Source organism: Lissotriton helveticus, chromosome 12, assembly GCF_964261635.1.
Source record: "Lissotriton helveticus chromosome 12, aLisHel1.1, whole genome shotgun sequence".
In the NCBI taxonomy this organism is placed as follows: Eukaryota; Metazoa; Chordata; class Amphibia; order Caudata; family Salamandridae; genus Lissotriton; species Lissotriton helveticus.
Window position 1 is genome coordinate 20,938,670 of NC_136073.1, and position 19,327 is coordinate 20,957,996.

The following is a 19,327-nucleotide window of genomic DNA, read 5'->3' on the forward strand; positions in this document are numbered from 1 at the left end:
GAGGGCAGGGAAGGGCTGAAAGAACACTGAGGACAGGGAAGGACAGAAGGAACACTGAGGGCGGGGAAGGGCTGAAGCAACACTGAGGGCAGGGAAGGGCTAAGGCAACACTGAGGGCAGGGAAGGGCTGAAGCAACACTGAGGGCAGGGAAGGGCAGAAGGAACACTGAGGGCAGGGAAGGGCTGAAGCATCACGGAGGCCAGGGAAGGACAGAAGGAACACTGAGGGCAGGGAAGGACAGAAGGAACACTGAGGGCAGGGAAGGGCTGAAAGAACACTGAGGACAGGGAAGGACAGAAGGAACACTGAGGGCAGGGAAGGGCTGAAAGAACACTGAGGACAGGGAAGGGCTGAAGGAACACTGAAGGCAGGCAAGGGCTGAAGCATCACGGAGGCCAGGGAAGGGCAGAAGGAACACTGAGGGCAGGGAAGGGCTGAAAGAACACTGAGGACAGGTAAGGGCTGAAAGAACACTGAGGACAGGTAAGGGCTGAAGCAACACTAAGGGCAGGGAAGGGCTGAAGCAACACTGAGGGCAGGGAAGGGCTGAAGCATCACGGAGGCCAGGGAAGGACAGAAGGAACACTGAGGGCAGGGAAGGACAGAAGGAACACTGAGGGCAGGGAAGGACAGAAGGAACACTGAGGGCCGGGAAGGACAGAAGGAACACTGAGGGCCGGGAAGGACAGAAGGAACACTGAGGGCCGGGAAGGGCTGAAAGAACACTGAGGACAGGGAAGGGCTGAAAGAACACTGAGGACAGGGAAGGGCTGAAAGAACACTGAGGACAGGGAAGGGCTGAAGCAACACTGAGGGCAGGGAAGGGTAGAAGGAACACTGAGGGCAGGGAAGGGCTGAAGCATCACGGAGGCCAGGGAAGGACAGAAGAAACACTGTGGGCAGGGAAGGACAGAAGGAACACTGAGGGCAGGGAAGGGCTGAAAGAACACTGAGGACAGGGAAGGGCTGAAAGAACACTGAGGACATGGAAGGGCTGAAGCAACACTGAGGGCAGGGAAGGGCTGAAGCAAAACGGAGGGCAGGGAAGGGCTATTTTGTATTTTATTGTAAATATGCGGACGCAGAGGGGCGGAGCTAGCCATGCGCGAATATGGCCGCGCTCAAGGCTCCTTCGGCTGCTACCTAATGAACAGCAATATGCTGCGGCAAACGAAATAATGAGAATTTAGAGAAGCTGACCTGTGCTCGGTGGGGTGTTGAACACTCAAAATAGGCTTGCCACCGTACAAGTGAAGCAGGCGTGGTCGCGCTGCCTTGATGGAGGCGGCAAGGACTGCCCTGCAGACGCTGTGAGAGGCCGTGGCCGCTGCTGTGAGCTGCTCCTGTGCAGGCGGGCACTCTGTGGAGCCGGTCAGCGCCTGTGAGGCTGTGCTCTGCAGCTGGAGGGCGGGCGGCACCGAGGGAGCTGCGACCGGCCTGCGGGAATGACTGGCAGGATCAGTGTGCCTGCAGCCCGGTAGGTGAGCCTGGCTCGCGGCAGACTGAGACGTATTCTTGCTGTAGGCTGCGGTTGCAGGGCCAAGGGTGAGCCCGCAGCGCTGCAGACGAAATGCTGAATTATGCCGGGCCCGGAATGTACCACGTGGGGGATCTGCTGCGGAACAAATATAAACGGCGCCGGTCCCTAGTCAAAACAATCTGCACTGAAAGTGATCGCAAAAGTGATCGATATAGTAAAAAAAAAAACACACACGCCCGCGAGTGGTGCGAACGCGTGCCACTATGAGGCATATGTTTCCAATTATCGCGCCCATGTCTGGGCACGATAATTGAAAACATACGGGCTTTGGTGCGCGTAACAGACACCAATAGGCCGTGGGCAGAGCAATGCGCCCGCCATTGGCCTATTGCGTGCTCTGTTTAAAAAATACACGCACTGAAAGCCCAATCACAGAAGAGCTAACTAAAAACACACGCACAAGCGTGTTCAATTCCAGGGTCCATTTCAGAACCACAGTGCATCGCCAGGCGCAAGACCTAAAAACGGAGTCTGCACTGCAAAATTAAAAACCCTAAAAGGCAGTTAGTGTAGAAACATGAAGAGATTCTATCATTCCTATAAAGACCCAAGGAAGGAAAAAGTAGACATTTTGCCATAAACATCTACTTCCTTCTGATCCCTTTTTTTATCAGAAAAATATTTCAGAAGAAATAAGACAATTCCCATTTTCCTTGTTTAAACTCTAGCTGTAACCAGGCTTAGTGACATGCCTATCCACTCTACTGCTGGCTGTGTTAGCAGGCATTGTGAATTCTTAACTGTAATAACATATTACACTGGAGCAGGTACATCATTTCTTGCTAAGGGGCGACAAGGGGCATCACAACTCGCCTGTAACAATGAAATTAGAAACTGGCTTTTACACAGGGAATGCAGGGTCCCATGTATTATGATCCTATTTCGTCAAGTGTTGTTTACTCCCTGCCTTCATAAGCATGTCACGCAGTAGTGTGCTGTTTAAGGCACTTTTGACTGCTAAAGTTTTTTTCAAGTCCAGGAGTACTTGGGTGAAATATGGGAGATGCTGTGTTCCACCCTGACCGAGAGGCTCCAAGCGCCTGCAGTACTTTTCGAAATTCTTGCACCATCTATGTTGTGGCTGAATGGTTTCCACTTACTGTTTGTATCTTTTAAAGGGACCATTCATACTTACTGAAAATAAAACTGAACTCTTTGCCCATTCCTGCATGCTAACCATCCAGAATGCTCCATTGTTCGATGTCTGCTTGGATTTTGGTACAAACTGTGTCTTCATCCACTGGCTGGACCCTTTAATGGGGACAGATACCGCAGTGGGTCAGCAATCAATAGGAAGTTGCCTAAGGCTGAGGCACCCATCTGACTGGGCAAGGTGGCTTAAGATTACATGGGTGCACTCCTGAGGAGTCCCTGAAAAAAGGTAGGAGTTTTGTCTTAAGAGTTGAGATTTTCATACCTCTGCAGCACTGTATGAAGGTGTCAGTGTCAGGAAGTTGTTCTGTAGTTTAAGTGGAGTGGCAATGCAAATTCCCCAGGTGTTGGGCTTTTTGGATTTGAAAATATTTTTTGGGGCAGCCTGGCAAAGTGACTGGCCAAGGCAGAAGCAGACGCTAGATTGTTGCTTTGCTTTCACATTTTTTGCTTTCCACTGAATTGCTCCAAGCAAGTTGAACCTCAATCTCCACCACCATAAAAGTTTGATTGCAACGGCAAATTGGTGTATTTTATCCTAACTTTTAGGACTTGTATCAATTTAATTGCTCTACTATTTACTGCATAGAATAATTCACTTGCAATCAGATGAGCACACATTTGTAGCACAATCCTTAAACATTTACCAGTGATGCTCCATCAAGACTGTAGATGGTACAATAGTTCAAGAGATTCTTTTCTCTCTGGGCCTCATTGACTGAACTCTTTGTAAGAATCTCTTTCTAAGAAACCTCATTTTGCCCCAATGGACTGCAATTCAGTACTAGATCTAAACGTTGTCACCACTATCAACAGTTAGATCAGCAACTGTGTGCCTAGATGAGAATTTATGTACTATCTTTAATTTAATTCTCCAACTGTGGCCTTGGTCTTTCGTCGATACATCAATTATAAAAACGTCCACTTAGTGATTCTTTTCACTTATATCATCATTGTCACTACAAGTATGTAATACTTGTTTTCTATTGTCAGGTGCCCTAATTTAATTACATTTAAATTTGAAAATGGAGTTAAGCTGCAGTTTCTATTTATCTAACAGATTATTGCTTTGAATGGCATGAGATGATAGATTCACCCTCTAATGATTTAATTTTTTAAGTGTTTTCTTTGAACGTGCCTTTCCCAGGCAAGATTGACTCAAGGATATTACAGGAGGTATGAGATGGTAAAAGATGTTAGTCACTGAGGTAGGCAGCCTCAGTAGGTTTGCTTATACGACAAATCCAATCACATTCGTTTTTTTGCTGTTTATAAAAATAGGATTTCTGTGACGCAAGGAAAGCTGGAGTCTGCAGAGGAGCCCGGATGTGCCATGGACACTTCAGAACCCGGGAGCGCCCCTGACGGTGAGGAGCAAACCGTGGAGCAGAGACTGCGAACCCGCTCCAACCCTGAGGGGGCTGAAGACCGGACCGCCAATGCTCTTACCAGCGTGGGAAGCCGGAGTGAGGGTGAAGGAGAAGCTGCCCGGGTCAGTGACGGACAACCTGCTGCAGCCCCTTCCAATGGCAAGGAATGGCAGGTGCCTGTGCAGACCCTAGATTTTCAAGTCCGGACACCCAGGGTGAACTGTCCTGAAAAACTGGTAAGAAAATTGCCTAGATGGAGCACAGCCTCTTAGGAGAAAAGATTTCAAAGCATCAGCTTTGGTGTTGAGTGAAAGTCCCAACACCCAAAACACATATGCATAATTTTTTTTACGTCGATCAAAACCCTATCACACGCCCTTGTGCTGACGTGACTTTAAGTGAACACATTAGAAGTGTTAACATTTGACATCAAATGTTAATTTTTCTGAGAATTTTTCTATTGTGTTAGCAGTGGAACAATCTTCAGCGGGTATTAAAACATAGTTCAGTGTACATGCTGAACCAAGACTTTCCTGACCTCGGATCAAAAGTTATAGGTCATAGAGCAGTGAAGAGATCCCTGCATTTCTTAAGTCAAGCATGCATAAAGTGAGCGAGAGAGAGCTTCCCTGTTAAGATCTCGGTAACACAAGACTCTCAAGCAAATGGCTGAAAAAGAGCTCGCTTTAGAACTTACAGTAGCACAAGTCATACTACGTTGGGTAGAGAGGGTTTCTTTGACCGCTCACAGTAACACTTCTCATGCAGGATTCGTGTCAGCAAGACATTTTTCTAGGAACTGAAGCGTGAGGAAGTTAGTTGTCTTACACAGTTTAAATCTATACTAATATAATAAAGAGAGAGCCCAAACCTTTGAGGCGGGTAATCTCAGCAACCACAGCACCAATCACAACACCCAATATAGCGTTGGAAAGGGCAGTTGCAGCAGAAGGACATAGGCTATGCAGACGCCCACCATATACATTTAAAAGGTAAAAGAACCGTGCCAGCAAAGTAGTCCCTTGTGGGCGTGCCTGCGTTGTGCTGTGGGCGTGTGCTGGGGGCGTGACAAACGCTGGGGGCGTGTGGTACGTTCCGCCCTTCATGCCATGTCTCATATCATGTGCTGTGGGCGTGTGCTGGGGTCGTGGACGTGTGCGGGGCGTGGGATTACGGGAAAAAAAAGCGAGCGTTGTGCCCAATATTTCATTGTTTTTTCTTCCCAGGTTCTGTACATTCCAGCTCCGGGTGTCCACCCTGCTCCCTTTAAATACCCGTGTACCCCATAATCCTAACCCACCCTCACTCCTTAAAATACCCCAACAACCTTAAACACTAACCCATCTTAACCGTATAAATATACCCTGTACCCCAAAATCCAAACCTATCCCTAAACCCTAAAAATACCCCTGTACCCCAAAACCCAAACCTAGCCCTGAACCCTATAAATACCCCGTACCTCAAAACGCAAACCTACCCCTGAACCCTAAAATACCCCTGTACCCCAAAACCCAAACCTAGCCCTGAACCCTAAAAATACCCCTGTACCCCAAAACCCAAACCTAGCCCTGAACCCTAAAAATACCCCTGTATCCCAAAACCCTAACCTACCCCTGAACCCTAAAATACCCCTGTACCCCAAAACCCAAACCTAGCCCCGAACCCTTAAAATACCCCTGCACCCCAAAACCCAAACCTACCCCTGAACCCTAAAAATACCCCTGTACCCCATAACCCAAAACTATATCTGAACCCTTAAAATACCCAAACACCCCAAAACATATACCCCAGTACCCCAAAACATATACCCCTACACCCATACTTACCTTATCCAAACATTAAAAAAAGCATGCTTTTACCATTCATGCATTTACAACGAATTTCATTGTAAATGTATGCGTGATAAAAGCATATACAATGTAATGCCATGCGTTATAATGGCATTGCGGAGTCATGGTACTTTCGTAATGAAAGTATGCGGAGTGATGGTATGCGGAAAGAAAGTTGCGGAATAATGGGTGTTTACCCTCCCCTGGTAAGTACATTGGTGGCTAGGCGGCACACATCTCCAGCAACATACTCATATTTTTTCACCACCGATTTGAAAAATGCAGAGGTCTCTCTCATTGATGGCCAGCACCAACATACACTTTTAGACACACCTCCCGCCACAAGTTCTAGAATTGCGAACTTTAGAGCTGGGGAGCTACGTTCGAATCTCGGCATCAGCTCAACATCCTGTGATTCCAGGCAAATCGCTTTGTCTCCCCGTGCCTACCACAAATGAATGTGTTCTTCTGTAATGTAAATTGTGCTCATGCAATGTTGTCGAGTTCGCGCTATATAATATTGCAAGGAAAAATAAAGTAGGGAAACTCGAGTTCACACACTATTGAACGCGCACTCTTAAGTGCATCAGCAGTGCACTGTGAATCGGAGCGTTTCACAGGCCTGTCACAGATAAGAAATGCTATCAAAACGAAATCCTATAAAACAATATACTACTGGCCTGCAGCAATTCATACCCGGACAACGTCGGGACGGGCTGCTAGTAGAACATATCCCACTGTAAAAGCGAGAAAGCACCATGTTGCCGTCCAGTGTGTGCAATAACTTTTGTATTAAAGAACCCTGACCAAACACTCTTACATTGACTGCTTCTTGCTTTTTACAGGTTATCTGCCTGGACCTGTCTGAAGAAATGGCTTCCCAGAAGTTGGAGTCTTTTAATGGGTAATCTAGGGTTTTTTGTATGCATCATGTTTGCGTAGTTTGTTGCACAAAATGCAGTTGTTTAAAAACCCACACTTCACAGGGACAACTGGATTCAGGAAATATTTTACAGATGAAAGTGAAATATGGAAAATGTTTCATGGTTCCATGTGCAATATGGATTTCGTCAATCTAATAACCGTTACAGAAAACCTCACCATTCAATTTCTGATCAGGGCTCATTTTAGCTACGCCTTGCACCGAAGAGCCTTACAGTCTCTCCTTTCTTCATCAAAAAGTATTAATCAAAACATGTTTTTCCCCCTAAAATTCAACATTTGAATTTACATAATTAGTTCTTATTTTTTTAAGAAGACAACCAAACAATATAGTTCATTAATCCATCTAGTATTTTCAGCAACATTTTCCTGTTTAAAAATGCACCTATTTCAACCTAACTGCTTCAAAATAAACATATAATATAAAACCATGCATAACTGGTAAGAAAACAAGTTACTTACCTGTAACTTTGGTTCTCCAGTATTGGTAACTTTCATAGATTCCCATGGCTTGTATCATTCTCCGTTGTCGCAATGGGAGTCTCGGTAACAAAAATAACATAGCAGTAGGTACAAAACAGAAAGAAAAAGGCCTAGGCCTCATTCCCTTTTGTAGCATATCCGCCTCTTTTTGCAAAAGAGACCAAAGTAAAGAAACAACCAATCCGATTAGCCTCACCCGATAGAACCCTCCTGAGAGAACCTCAGAGCCTCAGATTTTCGTAGCCGTTGTGTCACAGTAACCACATCTGCTGAAGGCTGAGCTTTCCCAGGGGAGGAGGGTGGGCACATGGGAATCTATGAAAGTTACCAATACTGGGGAACCAAAGTTACAGGTAAGTAACTTGTTTTCTTGCCCCAGTATTGGAACTTTCATAGATTCCCATAGCTTGTATCAGAGTAGCTAGCAGTAAGCAATAAAGCACATTTTGTGACAAATATATAGAAATCCCTCAGTATCCATACTTTCATAAGAAAGAAAGAAATACATATTGAAACAGTAATCAGTATTATCATTAGATACAAAATGTGCAATCACAGGAAGGAGGGATAGTAGGGAAAGCTCACCGCTCAATGGAAGAGGTTCCTCAGGACTGCCTGGCCTACAGCCGTGTCTTCCTGTGCCAAGGATTCCAGGCAGTAATGCTTCGTGAAGGTGTGCGTGCTGCTCCAAGTCGCAGCTCTGCAAATGTCTTTGATCTGCACTCCCGCAAAGAGAGCTGTAGAGGAAGCCATGGATCTTGTGGATTGTGCTCTGACCCTGCCTTCTAGAGGCTTGCACACTGCAGAGTGACAGTACAGAATGGCACTGGAGATCCATCTAGCAATACCCTGCTTTGACAGGGGAAGGCCCTTGCGAGGAGCACTAAATGCGATGAATAATTGAGAAGATTTACGAAATCCCTTGGTGCGATCCAGATAAAATTTCAAGCACCGCTGTATATCCAGTGAATGTAGTGCCCTTTCCTCTGGCGTTGAAGGATGAGGGAAGAAAGACTTGAGAGGTCTGATGTTATCCGTTTCCAGTTGTGGAGGTATTGAGACACCCTGCCTCCTACAGATGTTGTTGAGGAGGTGGGTACAGTAGTCTGAGCCAGAACGCCGCTATTGCCTCTTGGAATTATCACGTCCCTGGCGATTCTGCTTTCCTCTAGCATTGGACCTAGAGAAAGACGAGGTTTGGCCTTGTTTTTGCTGGTAAGGTTGTCGATACGATTGGGACGTTGATCCATAAGAAGAGTATCGCTGTTGTAGGTACGAGCCTCTGTATGAAGTAGTGCTTTTTCCTCTGGCCCCCTGAAAGGAGCCTTCCGATACTGAAGAGTACCGAGAGACCTAGCCGTCTCCATATCCTTTTTTTATCTCTTGGAGGGCATCTTCGATGTGCTTGCCGAACAATGCCTCACCATCAAAAGGGAGGTCCAGGATCTTGTTTTGGACTTCCGGTCTGAACCAGGTCACCCTGAGCTATCCTTGGCGATGAAGAACTGCTGCGCCAGCCAGCGAACTGAAAGCCGTAGTGGCAATATCCATGGCACAATCTATCACCTCTGTCGATGTCGCTTCCCCTTCCTGCAGTATCTTCTTGGCCTTCCTCTTGGACTCCTGGGGAAGTTGGTCCAAATATGGTGATAGATCACATCATAATTGGCAATCATACCTGCCAAGGATCGCCAATGCATTTGCCGCTCGCACCAGAAGACTTGCCATAGAGGAGAATCTCTTCCCCGCATTATCAAGGCGCCTGCCCTCTTTATCAGGAGGAGTTGTCAGGGGTACCAAAGGATTACGAGACTTCCTCTGTGCCACTTGCGATATTACAGAGTCTGGTTTCGGCTGCCCAGTTAAAGACGCCGGACCATCCTCGGGGGCCTTGTACTTCATTTCCAGGCGTGGCAAAACTGGAATTACCGTAGCTGGGTTTTTCATCGCCTTTAGACCCTCCTCCCAGACATGGTCAACAATGGGTATTGACCGGGTCACCTTCCTATAGGGTTCCTTAAAATCATAGAGGAAGCACTCTGTTTGTACAGAAGGCATAGGTAGTTTGAACCTACTAGATGATCTCTCCATCAGCTTGTGAAAACCCCCAATATCCACCGGGGGAGAGTCCACTGGGTCTGGACTAGGAGACGCTGGTTCCGGGATTACGTAATCATCCCATTCCACACCTTGGTTAGGCCGGGTATCCTCATCCTGATCTCCATCCAAGGAATCATCATGAATGTCCTGAATCACTGGAGGTAAACTTGGAACAGGTGTCAGTGGCTGAAAAACACCTGGGATGGCATTTCCGGAGAAACCACTATTGAAGTCGTGGGAGCAGGTATAGCTTGTACTGCCGGGACAGAGGGAACAGGAGGCGGAGCCTGAGAGAACCTGGCCCTATAATCCTGCAACATGCCATGGAGATCTGCCAAGAGGGAAGAAGGAACTGACACCATCTCCTGGCCTGCGCTCTCTTGACGTCAATAAGACTGCTGGTAAGAGCATTCATGAAGATACTCGCCCTCAGAGTCAGTCTCTTGGCACTTCAGCAACAACTGAGAAGGACTATGTGCATAGCCAAAAGAGTCCTGATCATCTCCATCAGAATCCTCCTCTCCCTCAAGTAACAGTGCGGGAGGCAAGGGGGTAACCCTCCTTGGAGAAGTCATGTCCGGTGTTATCCTTTTCAAGGAAATAGTGATCCTCTCCGTCGACGAAGACATCGTTGACGGTACCCTCGGCGATGGTGTTGTTAGAGAAAAACTCGTCGACGGAAGATCCACCGTCGACGGTTGAATTGTCGACGACGAGATGGGTGTCGTCGACACTGCTGTCGACGCTCCCGCCGTAGTCGTTGAAGCTCTCGTCGTCGACCCCGTCATCACCACCGCCGTCGACATCCTCATCGTCGTCGCTGTCATCGTCGATTCTTTCGTCGGCAGCCTCATCGACGTCGCCTTAACCGTCGTCGACGCCGACTGCACCGCCGTCGAGCCCGTCGACGGTGTAACTTTTCCCACCTGTGATTTAGAAGCCTTCGTCGACTGAGTCTTCTGCAGCGTCGTCGACGACTTGGAACCTTTCTCGGACTTCTCAGATGACAGAGAAGAGGGCTTCTTGAATGTCTTAGCAGCCTCCACCACTGCTGTAGATAGTCCTTCCCTCTCCTTTACACCGTAGTGAGGAGATTTACTAGGACTCTGGCTCTCAGACTCACAGGGTTTTTTGAGGCCTTAACTGGACGTTCTGAAGAAGGTGAAGGGGAAACCCTACCCCTTTTGACTGACCTTCTAGATGCGGCTGCAGATGAAGAGTCTTCACTGTCACTTGACAGAGTTTGCTTCCTTGACTTCAAATTCTGGAGCCAAGTGAGAAGGCAACCCTCACAGTCCCGAAGGGTCTTTGAAGAGAAGGTGCGGCAGATCTTGCAGTCCGCAGCCCTATGATCTGGATACAGGCAATAAATGCAGTCCTTATGCCTGTCTTCCACATACAGCCTTTTCTTGCCACAGGTGGCACAAGGCTTGAAAAGGGCTTTCTTCTCTTTATCAGACATTTCTAGATGAAACACCTAACCATCCTGAAGAAAAATTCTGGAAAAAATCCTCCAATAGAGTTGAAGTGAGCAGAGCTCAAAGGAGACTCCCTTAGCACAACGTGCGGTAGAAAATCTGAGGCTCTGGGGTTCTCTCAGGAGGGTTCTATGGGGTGAGGCTAATCTGATTGGTTGTTGCTTTACTTTTGTCTCTTTTGCAAAAAGAGGCGGACATGCTACCAAAGGGAATGAGGTCTAGGCCTTTTTCTTTCTCTTTTGTACCTACTGCTATGGTATTTTTGTTACCGAGACTCCCATTCCGACGACGGGGAATGGTACAAGCCATGGGAATCTATGAAAGTTCCAATACTGGGGCAACTTGTACCTTCAATCAATCAATCATGGCATTTGTATAGCGCACTACTCACCCGGAAGGATCTCAAGGCGCTGGGGGAGGGGGGGGCGTCACTGCTCGAAGAGCCAGGTCTTGAGTTGCTTCCTGAAGGAAAGATGGTCCTGGGTTAGCCGGAGGTGGATGGGGAGGGAGTTCCATGTCTTGGCTGCCAGGTAGGAGAAGGATCTTCCACCGGCGGTGGCTCGGCGGATGCGTGGAACGGCGGCGAGGGCGTGGTTGGTCGACCGTAGCTGGCGGGTGGGTGTGTAGAAGGTCAGGCGGTCGTTGAGGTACTTGGGGCCCAGGTCGTGGAGGCCTTGTGTGTGTGGGTGAGGAGTCTGAACGTGATCAGGTGGCCAGAGATGTGGCTGTGTCGGGGGATGTCCAGGATGAGTCGGGCGGAGGCGTTCTGGATGCGTTGGAGTCTTTTTTGCAGTTTGGCTGTGGTGCCGGCGTAGAGGGTGTTCCCGTAGTCCAGCTGGCTGGTGACGAGTGCCTGGGTGACCGTCTTCCTGGTTTCAGTGGGGATCCATCGGAAGATCTTTCGGAGCATGCGCAGGGTGTTGAAGCATGATGACGATACGGTGTTAACTTGTCTGGTCATCGAGAGGGAGGAGTCCAGGATGAAGCCCAGGTTACGTGCGTGGTCCATTGGCTTGGGAGTAGAGCCTAGTGCAGGGGGCCACCAGGAGTCGTCCCAGGCGGAGGGAGATGGTCACAGGATGAGGACTTCCGTCTTATCTGAGTTCAGTTTCAGGCGGCTGTTCTTCATCCACTCGGCGACGTCTTTCATCCCTTCGTGTAGGCTGGTTCTGGCGGAGGCTGGGTTGTTGGTGAGGGAGAGGATGAGCTGGGTGTCGTCGGCGTAGGAGATGATGTTGAGGTTGTGTTGGCGTGCGATGGCTGCGAGGGGGCACATGTATACGTTGAAGAGGGTGGGGCTGAGGGAGGATCCTTGTGGTACGCCGCAGATGACTTCGGTGGCCTCGGATCTGAACGGGGGGAGGCGGACTCTCTGGGTTCTTCCGGCGAGGAACGAGATGATCCACTCCAGAGCCTTCTCCTGGATACCGATGTTGCTGAGGCGCTGCACTAGGGTGCGGTGGCAGACGGTGTCGAACGCCGCGGAGAGGTCCAGGAGGATGAGGGACACTGTTTCTCCATTGTCGAGTAGGGATCTGATGTCGTCAGTGGCTGCGATGAGGGCGGGCGTGCTTTATTTCCGTCTCTGCATTGGTAATGCATACAAGCCACTGATCGTTCACCCTACCAAAAATAAATATTGTGCATGCTCTGTCTTCTTAGCTAATTGTATTTTTTAATTGATGGATTTTCCCACTAGTAGTCGAGGGTTTCTACCAATTGGAGCTGCCAGTACTGAGCGCATTTTTCCCCATCAACAAAGATTTTAGGTGCGAGGCCTGAAACGACAAAAAGAGAGCCTGTCCATAGTGGGTTACTGCAGAGGTTGCCATAAAAATTACTGGGAAAGTACTAAGCGAATATTCTATATCACGGCGTTCACAGAAATATTAGATTCAATGTCTGCAAAGGCTGCAGAGTGCCCAGGCCTGCTGTTGCCATGAACTCTGTTTAGAGATTACACATCTTGTCTGGTGGACCTTGGTTTGCCATCATGTAGGTTCAAGATTCTCCTTTCCTACATATCAGACCTTTTGCAAACAATGACCCTTATTTATGCAACATAAGAGTAGTCCCAATCATACAGTGAGGAATGGTATGCCTTTTCAGTCAATTTCCCTAAAACTCTTAAGGATCCTTAGGGCCTGGTTGGAGGGTTAATTATTTTAGGCCTTTGCTTTTAGCTCAGAAATAGTCTCCTAGCACCACATCAGTACCGCCCCAAGGATATATTTATTAAACCGCATCTCTAAACACAGTTAATGATTCATTCAGCTGCATGAATCTCTGTGGTACACATGTGCTCTCTGAATTGCATAAAATTGCATAAAAGTAACTAATCCAAGCAGTGATGTAAAGCCTATGGTACCAGCTAAAGGGCCTAGTGATATCTGGGACATCTTTACTACCTTCACTTGTGCCCTGGGGCTACTCGTGAACCTCCTTGATGTCCAGGTGAGCACTTATCAGTTTTTAAAAAGTTATGCTGGTTTCCAGTGGGAGCCAATGAGGCTTAAGAAGGGTTTTATATATTTTGTTTCGTAACTCCTACTATACAACAGGCTGAAGCGTGTAGGTTCGCTTCCACTGTTCTAATAAGTATTTCTGAATCGCTAGAGGAAGCGAATATTGAACATCTGACCAACCTATGATAGAACTGCAACTCTGGAACAATGATTGGGTAGAAGGTCGTTTATGATTTTTTTTTAAAATAGGGGTGAAGAGAGAGGCGGGGAGAATCCAAGGCAAATAAAAAACCTGAGTAGGTATGATTCCAAATGAGGCATATTATTGAATCAAGGTTTCGTGGGAGATTTGTCAGCTGATAGAGAGAAATCTGTTTTGTATAGGTTAAACTGAAATGAGAATGAAGCATCTATAATATTATGTCCAAGTTCTGACTCAATGAGAAGAAGGGTGTGACCTTCAGATGATGCCGAGAGACCTCTACATACTGATGGAGACATTTGGCACTGTTAGATGCTCCCATAGTGTCCATGTTGATCTTTTATATATTGAGTGACCAAATTACCCATGGGCAACGCAACAAAGGTGTATCTCACCAAACATAGCCATGAAGCTGTTATGCCTTCCAGTCATGCCCTTCTAAGCTGGTTAAAGAATGTTTCCTATATAAGTTTTAAGTTCTATGTTTGTTGCGGCTGGAGTGCGAGAATTCGGAAGCAGGTCATTTATATGTTGGCTGGCAAAGAAGGACCACGCTCGGGGTCACAGTTCCAATACATTTTCTGTTTAACCCTGCCAGTTTGCTTTGAAAATAACATGATTGTAGCAATGAGCTGCAGGCAGTGCAAAATTCAGAGACCCAGGAGGTCGTATCCATCCAATCCCAAAACAATATTTTAACGGATATTATCTTTAACTAGAACTTTGTTGACTTGCACGCTAGGGTGAGCCCAACCTGACTTGCATACATTTAGGGTTTGTTCTGCCCACTCAAGGCTACTCTAAATTGTTACTGTTTATGTTTAAGTCCATATTGCATTTTAATGCACATGCATGGTCTAGGCACACATCTTTAACCCTCACTGCAACAATTTCAACAAGACTACAGCGAGGCCCTTATCTACATGCAGCGCTGTTAGAACACCTCAACAAGGCTGTCTCCACCAGATTATGATGATGCTGATATCCGTGTCGAGTTCCACCTCATCCAATTTTTTTTATCTATACACAACGTGACAAAACTACTGCTACAAGCATATCTAGGAGTATCATTGGAATTATAATGTGGCAATGACCTGCTTGCAATATCCATTTGAGGAACTTATTTATAAAGAAATGTTAAAAATGTATAAACAAACTCACCATAAACTTTTCTACATTCATGCAAGCCCCGACAGCAACACTTGTCTATTAATCTGTTCTTTATCTGGACCGGAGTCGGAAGCGCCATAGAGCACGCATGCACAGCAAAGGACTCTGCATTTTCTGTGAAGGTTAAGAGGAACGTTAGAAACAGCCTGCAACAGCAAAAGATTTCCTAGAGAAACCGCTTTCTTTACGCATTTTGTACTTCACTCGTCAAAACACACTGTTGTTCAAAGACCCCAGGACCTTAAAATAAATATGTAATATTTAACATGGTTTGTACGCTCAATATGGTATGTTCAGCTATAATTCTACCACCAATACTTTAAGCACATCCAGCCAACCCACCAATAGAAACTGAAGAGTTTGAGAAGTATTTGGAGTCCTTAGATGGCCAAGATTTACATCCCAACAGAAAAAGCATTATTGGTTAGTGTACTTGGGAAAGAGAGACAAATTGTCTTTAAATACTTACGATTGGCTCCTGACCAAGATTTTCAGCGATGCTTGTTGTCTACAAGGAAACAAAAAGTTGGGAAGGCGATTGTTGAATTGGTGGCAAGGATGCGTGAACTGTCGGTCAAATGTTATTTTGGAGTTATGACAGGTGGGTTAATTCTGTTACTAGTACAACGCAGTAGACTGTTGGTGGCAGAAAACATAATTAAAAGATGTCATTGAAAGTGAACGTAGTTGAAAAAAGAATATTGCATGAGGGAGAGGCAAAGCAGTATGAGGAGTGAAGGTGAAATAGCAATTTAGAATAAGAGTGATGGGGGTGAAGCAAGTATTACGTCATAAGTATTAGTAAACCTTGAAGAACTTAAGTGCAAACAGAACAACAAAATCGGCAGCAGTAGTTACCATGGTTCAGACTCAAACATCGTTAACCTACAGAGCGTGCAGTGAATGGGGACCAAGGAATACTGCATGACTGTGCAGGGAAAATGCCATACAGCAGTAATATTAGAGTTGTCAAGTGAACCTAAGTCTGACAGAACATTAAGCCTGGGAGATAATACTAAGGATAAAGGCAGGTGATGTAAGCCTACAGCTATTGATGATCTTGTCAAAGGAACAATGTTTATTTTTAGACAAGACTTAGGTGAACGTAGTAGGTATGTACATAACACTGGGGTGAAACCAGATGCTATTACAGGTCTGTATAAAGTTGGAAGAATATTGACACTAGTGAGGGCTGAAATAAAGAAAATGTTAAATGACATTGTGAAAGAGGAGATGATTGAACTGACAAACGTCAAAGTGGATTTCACCAGTGATCGTCACAGAGAAGGCTGACGGAAAGCCCAGCTTAAACACAGTGTAGGAATTAATTTACTTTGGGCAATGTGCCTAGGAAGCAGTGGATCCAAACTTGAATCGACGAGTTTTCCTTAGAAAGGAAGCTTGGACAAAGCTCTCTGGTTTTCAAGGCGGGTTGCAGTCATAAGGTTTCTTGAGTTTAGAGCTGCCCAAGGAATTTGTAACTGAAAGTCTAGGTCCCGTACATCAAGATGACATCAGTGCTTGATAGTGCAAGGAGCAGGAACACCTATTAGCTGCAAGGCTGGGATGATTCATCAGTAAATGAGTATGGTTTAATAGGTGAGACGAATGGCTCAATGCCAGTGGACCACAAGACCATGAAGGTGGACCAACAAAAGGTACAGTTGGATGGCACAATCTGTGGCAAAGTCTGTACAGTCATTGTTTTCTGAGATCATATTCTTAAACTTTTTCTTAAAAGTTGTGATTATTAGAAACAAGGGATCACATGGCTTGGTTTCTATTCCTGCCTCCGGCACCAATTTGTCACATGCTTCATGTACTTCGACCAAATTAGCAGTGCTTAAAAAAATTGGCACAGCTGTGGCATTAACCCCAATCTGAAGCCTAAACTGAAGTATTAAAATCAATACCATTACTTGGCTGCTTCCTTGTAGCATCATATGTGCAAGCCTCGAAAAATCATAAAAATGTTACTGGACCTGCAGGTCTAGTGACTTAAATAATCTACTTGACCTAATTATAATGCTCTTGACGCATAAACTGGTTTCAAATTATGTGATCCGGGGCAAATATTTCAATTCACTGAGCTGTCATGTGGTTTTACTGATAACAATATATAGTGTATAATGTTTGGAAATCGAGTTTCTGCAAATATTTGTTATTTGTACATCACCATGTAAAGTGTTCTAATTTATTTTTCTCCTATTTAAATCTATGTTTGCATGAAGCTACTGAATTACAAAAAAAGTTTAGTAATTACTGATATATTTCTAGAATATTTGTACTATTCATTTACAAGCTATTTAAATGTGATAGAAAAAAAAACTGACATCTTACAGCCTTTTGGTTCACAATGATCATCAGACAGCTAACTTGACAAACAAATCTAACTGTAATAAGAGAAAGAAAAGTAAACACCATTTTCAAGGATAATGTAACAATTTGTAAAAAGACAAACTGACATTTGACCTATGTCCTTGAACAGACAGCAAATGTGTTAAGATAAAAACAAAATTTAAAGGTGTCTTCATTGCTCATTCACCTTCTGAATGAACAGAACACCTGTTCCTTCCAGCTTAAATTCACTTTCCATCGTGGAAGAGTAGGTGCTACAAATAGCTTGCCCTGACCAAAACTGAATCGCCCTAGCGAGTGGGTGAGTAGATTTTTCAAGGCCTGAGATGTTGAGTGTTTCATTTGCTCAAGTGCTCTGCCCATCATCCCCTTTGGTATCGCTTTGTTCGCCCTAAGTTGGCAGGGTATGCCCAGACGTGGGTCCCTTGATCACTTTGGCACTGGATTCAAGATAGCCTGGCTGATGAGGGCTATGAACCCGAAACCGGTCCCAGGATGCTTGTTTCCGGTCCAGGCAAGACATGGCTTTGCAGTTCGGGCTGGACTGTTCCCATGAGGCACAGGGTCAGACTGATTTGCATATGGCTATGTCTGAACTGGGGTGGTGGAGTGAGCTAAAGAATAATGATGAATTAAACCCAGATCAGTTGACTGGGGGTAAGTGGTTGATTTGCTCAAGCGCTCCGTCCATCATCCCCTTTGGTATCAAGATGGTGTTAATGGCATAACCTGCCTTTCCAGGCCCCTTCGATTCTATAGAATCTGTGGCTTCACCAAGCTGCTTTAGAACACCTGCTCTCCTTAGAAGTATGTTGGCTGTCTACAGCCTCTCTCTTGGAATATTGTCTGGGATGCAGTCTTGGGCTGCTTACATTATAATGGGTTTGAAAACTAGCTTAGTTTTTTCAGAGCATACAGTCCAATCTTGGGTGTCTGTTTAAGTATGTTTTTATTTTTTCACCAGGTCTAAAAGCAATGCCCTTAATGTCTCACAGAAGATGATTGAGATGTTTGTGAGGACCAAGCACAGGATAGACAAGCGACATGAGTTTGCCCTGGTGGTGGTGAATGAAGATGCCATGTGGGTGAGTAAGATTGACTAAACATTGAGGCTTGGCACTGTTTTTGGGATATTGAACTCCTAGTTTGAGCAGTTGTCAGGATGGCATCTTCCTGACTCTTTGAGGTTTGTTCCTTATTGATGAGGGATTGAAAATTACATTGAAGATTTAATTTCCTATCAGTAGATCGCTATTGCTTAATAAGATGAAGCGGGTGGTGCAATGATGCCTGAGTATAATGCGGAATGTTGTCTTTCTGTAAAGAACTAGCAAAATCCTGTACTACCTGGCATGTCACCTTTGCAGAGGTCCTTGGAGAATGGACAGAAGAGAACCAAAGTGCATTTATCACCAGTGAGATCTGTTCACTTGCTCCAGGAGTGTGCAAGATAACTGAGAGGATTAAAATGGCTTATGCAGAAATCAGTTAGTTAGCTACTGGAAACAGGATTGCAGCCTAAGATGCACTTTCAGATTTACATCAAGCTTGGGCCAATCAAACCAACTGTTAGATAGGGCACATGAACACCAATTACAGATAGTGACTGAAAGCAAAAACGAGACTGCGGCAACTGTATAAACTGAACATATTCAAAGAAATAAATGAGAGAAGGACAAGTTACTTAACTTCGGTAACGCCTTATCTGGTAGAGACATGGTCTACCCGCAGATTAACGACCTTTGAACTTCCTGGCGTCAGGCTAGATTCAGAAGATTTTTCTTAGCTGTACCCCTGTGTGTCGGTCGAATCGGAGTGATGTCCTCTGCATCGTGCCGTCAATATAACCGACACTCTGGAGTGCTGATGTCAGTTCTTTCACAACTTTCTACGCCAGAAGTGCAGAGCCATGAGGTTACTGACTATGGTGTGAAAAAATGTACTAGAGCCCTGAAGGGAAGTAGCCCTGACACTAAAAGACAAGTCCGTAGTGCGGGGAAGATGGGTGGGTCAGTAAAGAATCTATGGCTACATCATGTCTCTACCAGATAAGGCGTTCCCAAAGGTAAGTAACTTGTCCATCTGGGAGAGACATCTAGCCGCAGATTCCTTACCTTTGAGCATATAACCAAGCAATACCTTCCCAGGATGTGGGACTGCGGAAAAGCTTTAAACCAGGAAGTCCTGTAAGACAGAGCGGTCAAACAGGCCCTCATGGCGAACCTGAGGATCAAGGC

General features: G+C 45.8%; 2 protein-coding genes across 4 annotated transcripts in view; one reads left to right on the plus strand and one right to left on the minus strand.

Moving 5' to 3' along the window:
* LOC144798327 (nuclear receptor subfamily 2 group F member 6-like) overlaps nt 1–19,327 on the minus strand; it is a 768,088-nt gene that overhangs the window by 716,879 nt on the left and 31,882 nt on the right. For 2 of the 3 annotated variants that reach the window (XM_078669144.1, XM_078669143.1), the window contains 2 exons: nt 15,202–15,240; nt 14,724–14,846 (listed from right to left, as the gene is read on the minus strand). In XM_078669144.1, the coding sequence (XP_078525270.1) occupies nt 14,724–14,744 (21 nt within the window). In that variant the 5' untranslated portion in view covers nt 14,745–14,846; nt 15,202–15,240. Of the gene's footprint in view, nt 1–6,993; nt 7,100–14,723; nt 14,847–15,201; nt 15,241–19,327 lie in introns of all 3 variants that reach the window. The other variant, XM_078669149.1, reaches the window with a different exon arrangement.
* BABAM1 (BRISC and BRCA1 A complex member 1) overlaps nt 1–19,327 on the plus strand; it is a 57,117-nt gene that overhangs the window by 15,919 nt on the left and 21,871 nt on the right. The window contains exons 2-4 of the mRNA XM_078669152.1: nt 3,975–4,299; nt 6,738–6,796; nt 18,055–18,175. Of these exons, the coding sequence (XP_078525278.1) occupies nt 4,027–4,299; nt 6,738–6,796; nt 18,055–18,175 (453 nt within the window). The 5' untranslated portion in view covers nt 3,975–4,026. The remainder of the gene's footprint in view (nt 1–3,974; nt 4,300–6,737; nt 6,797–18,054; nt 18,176–19,327) is intronic.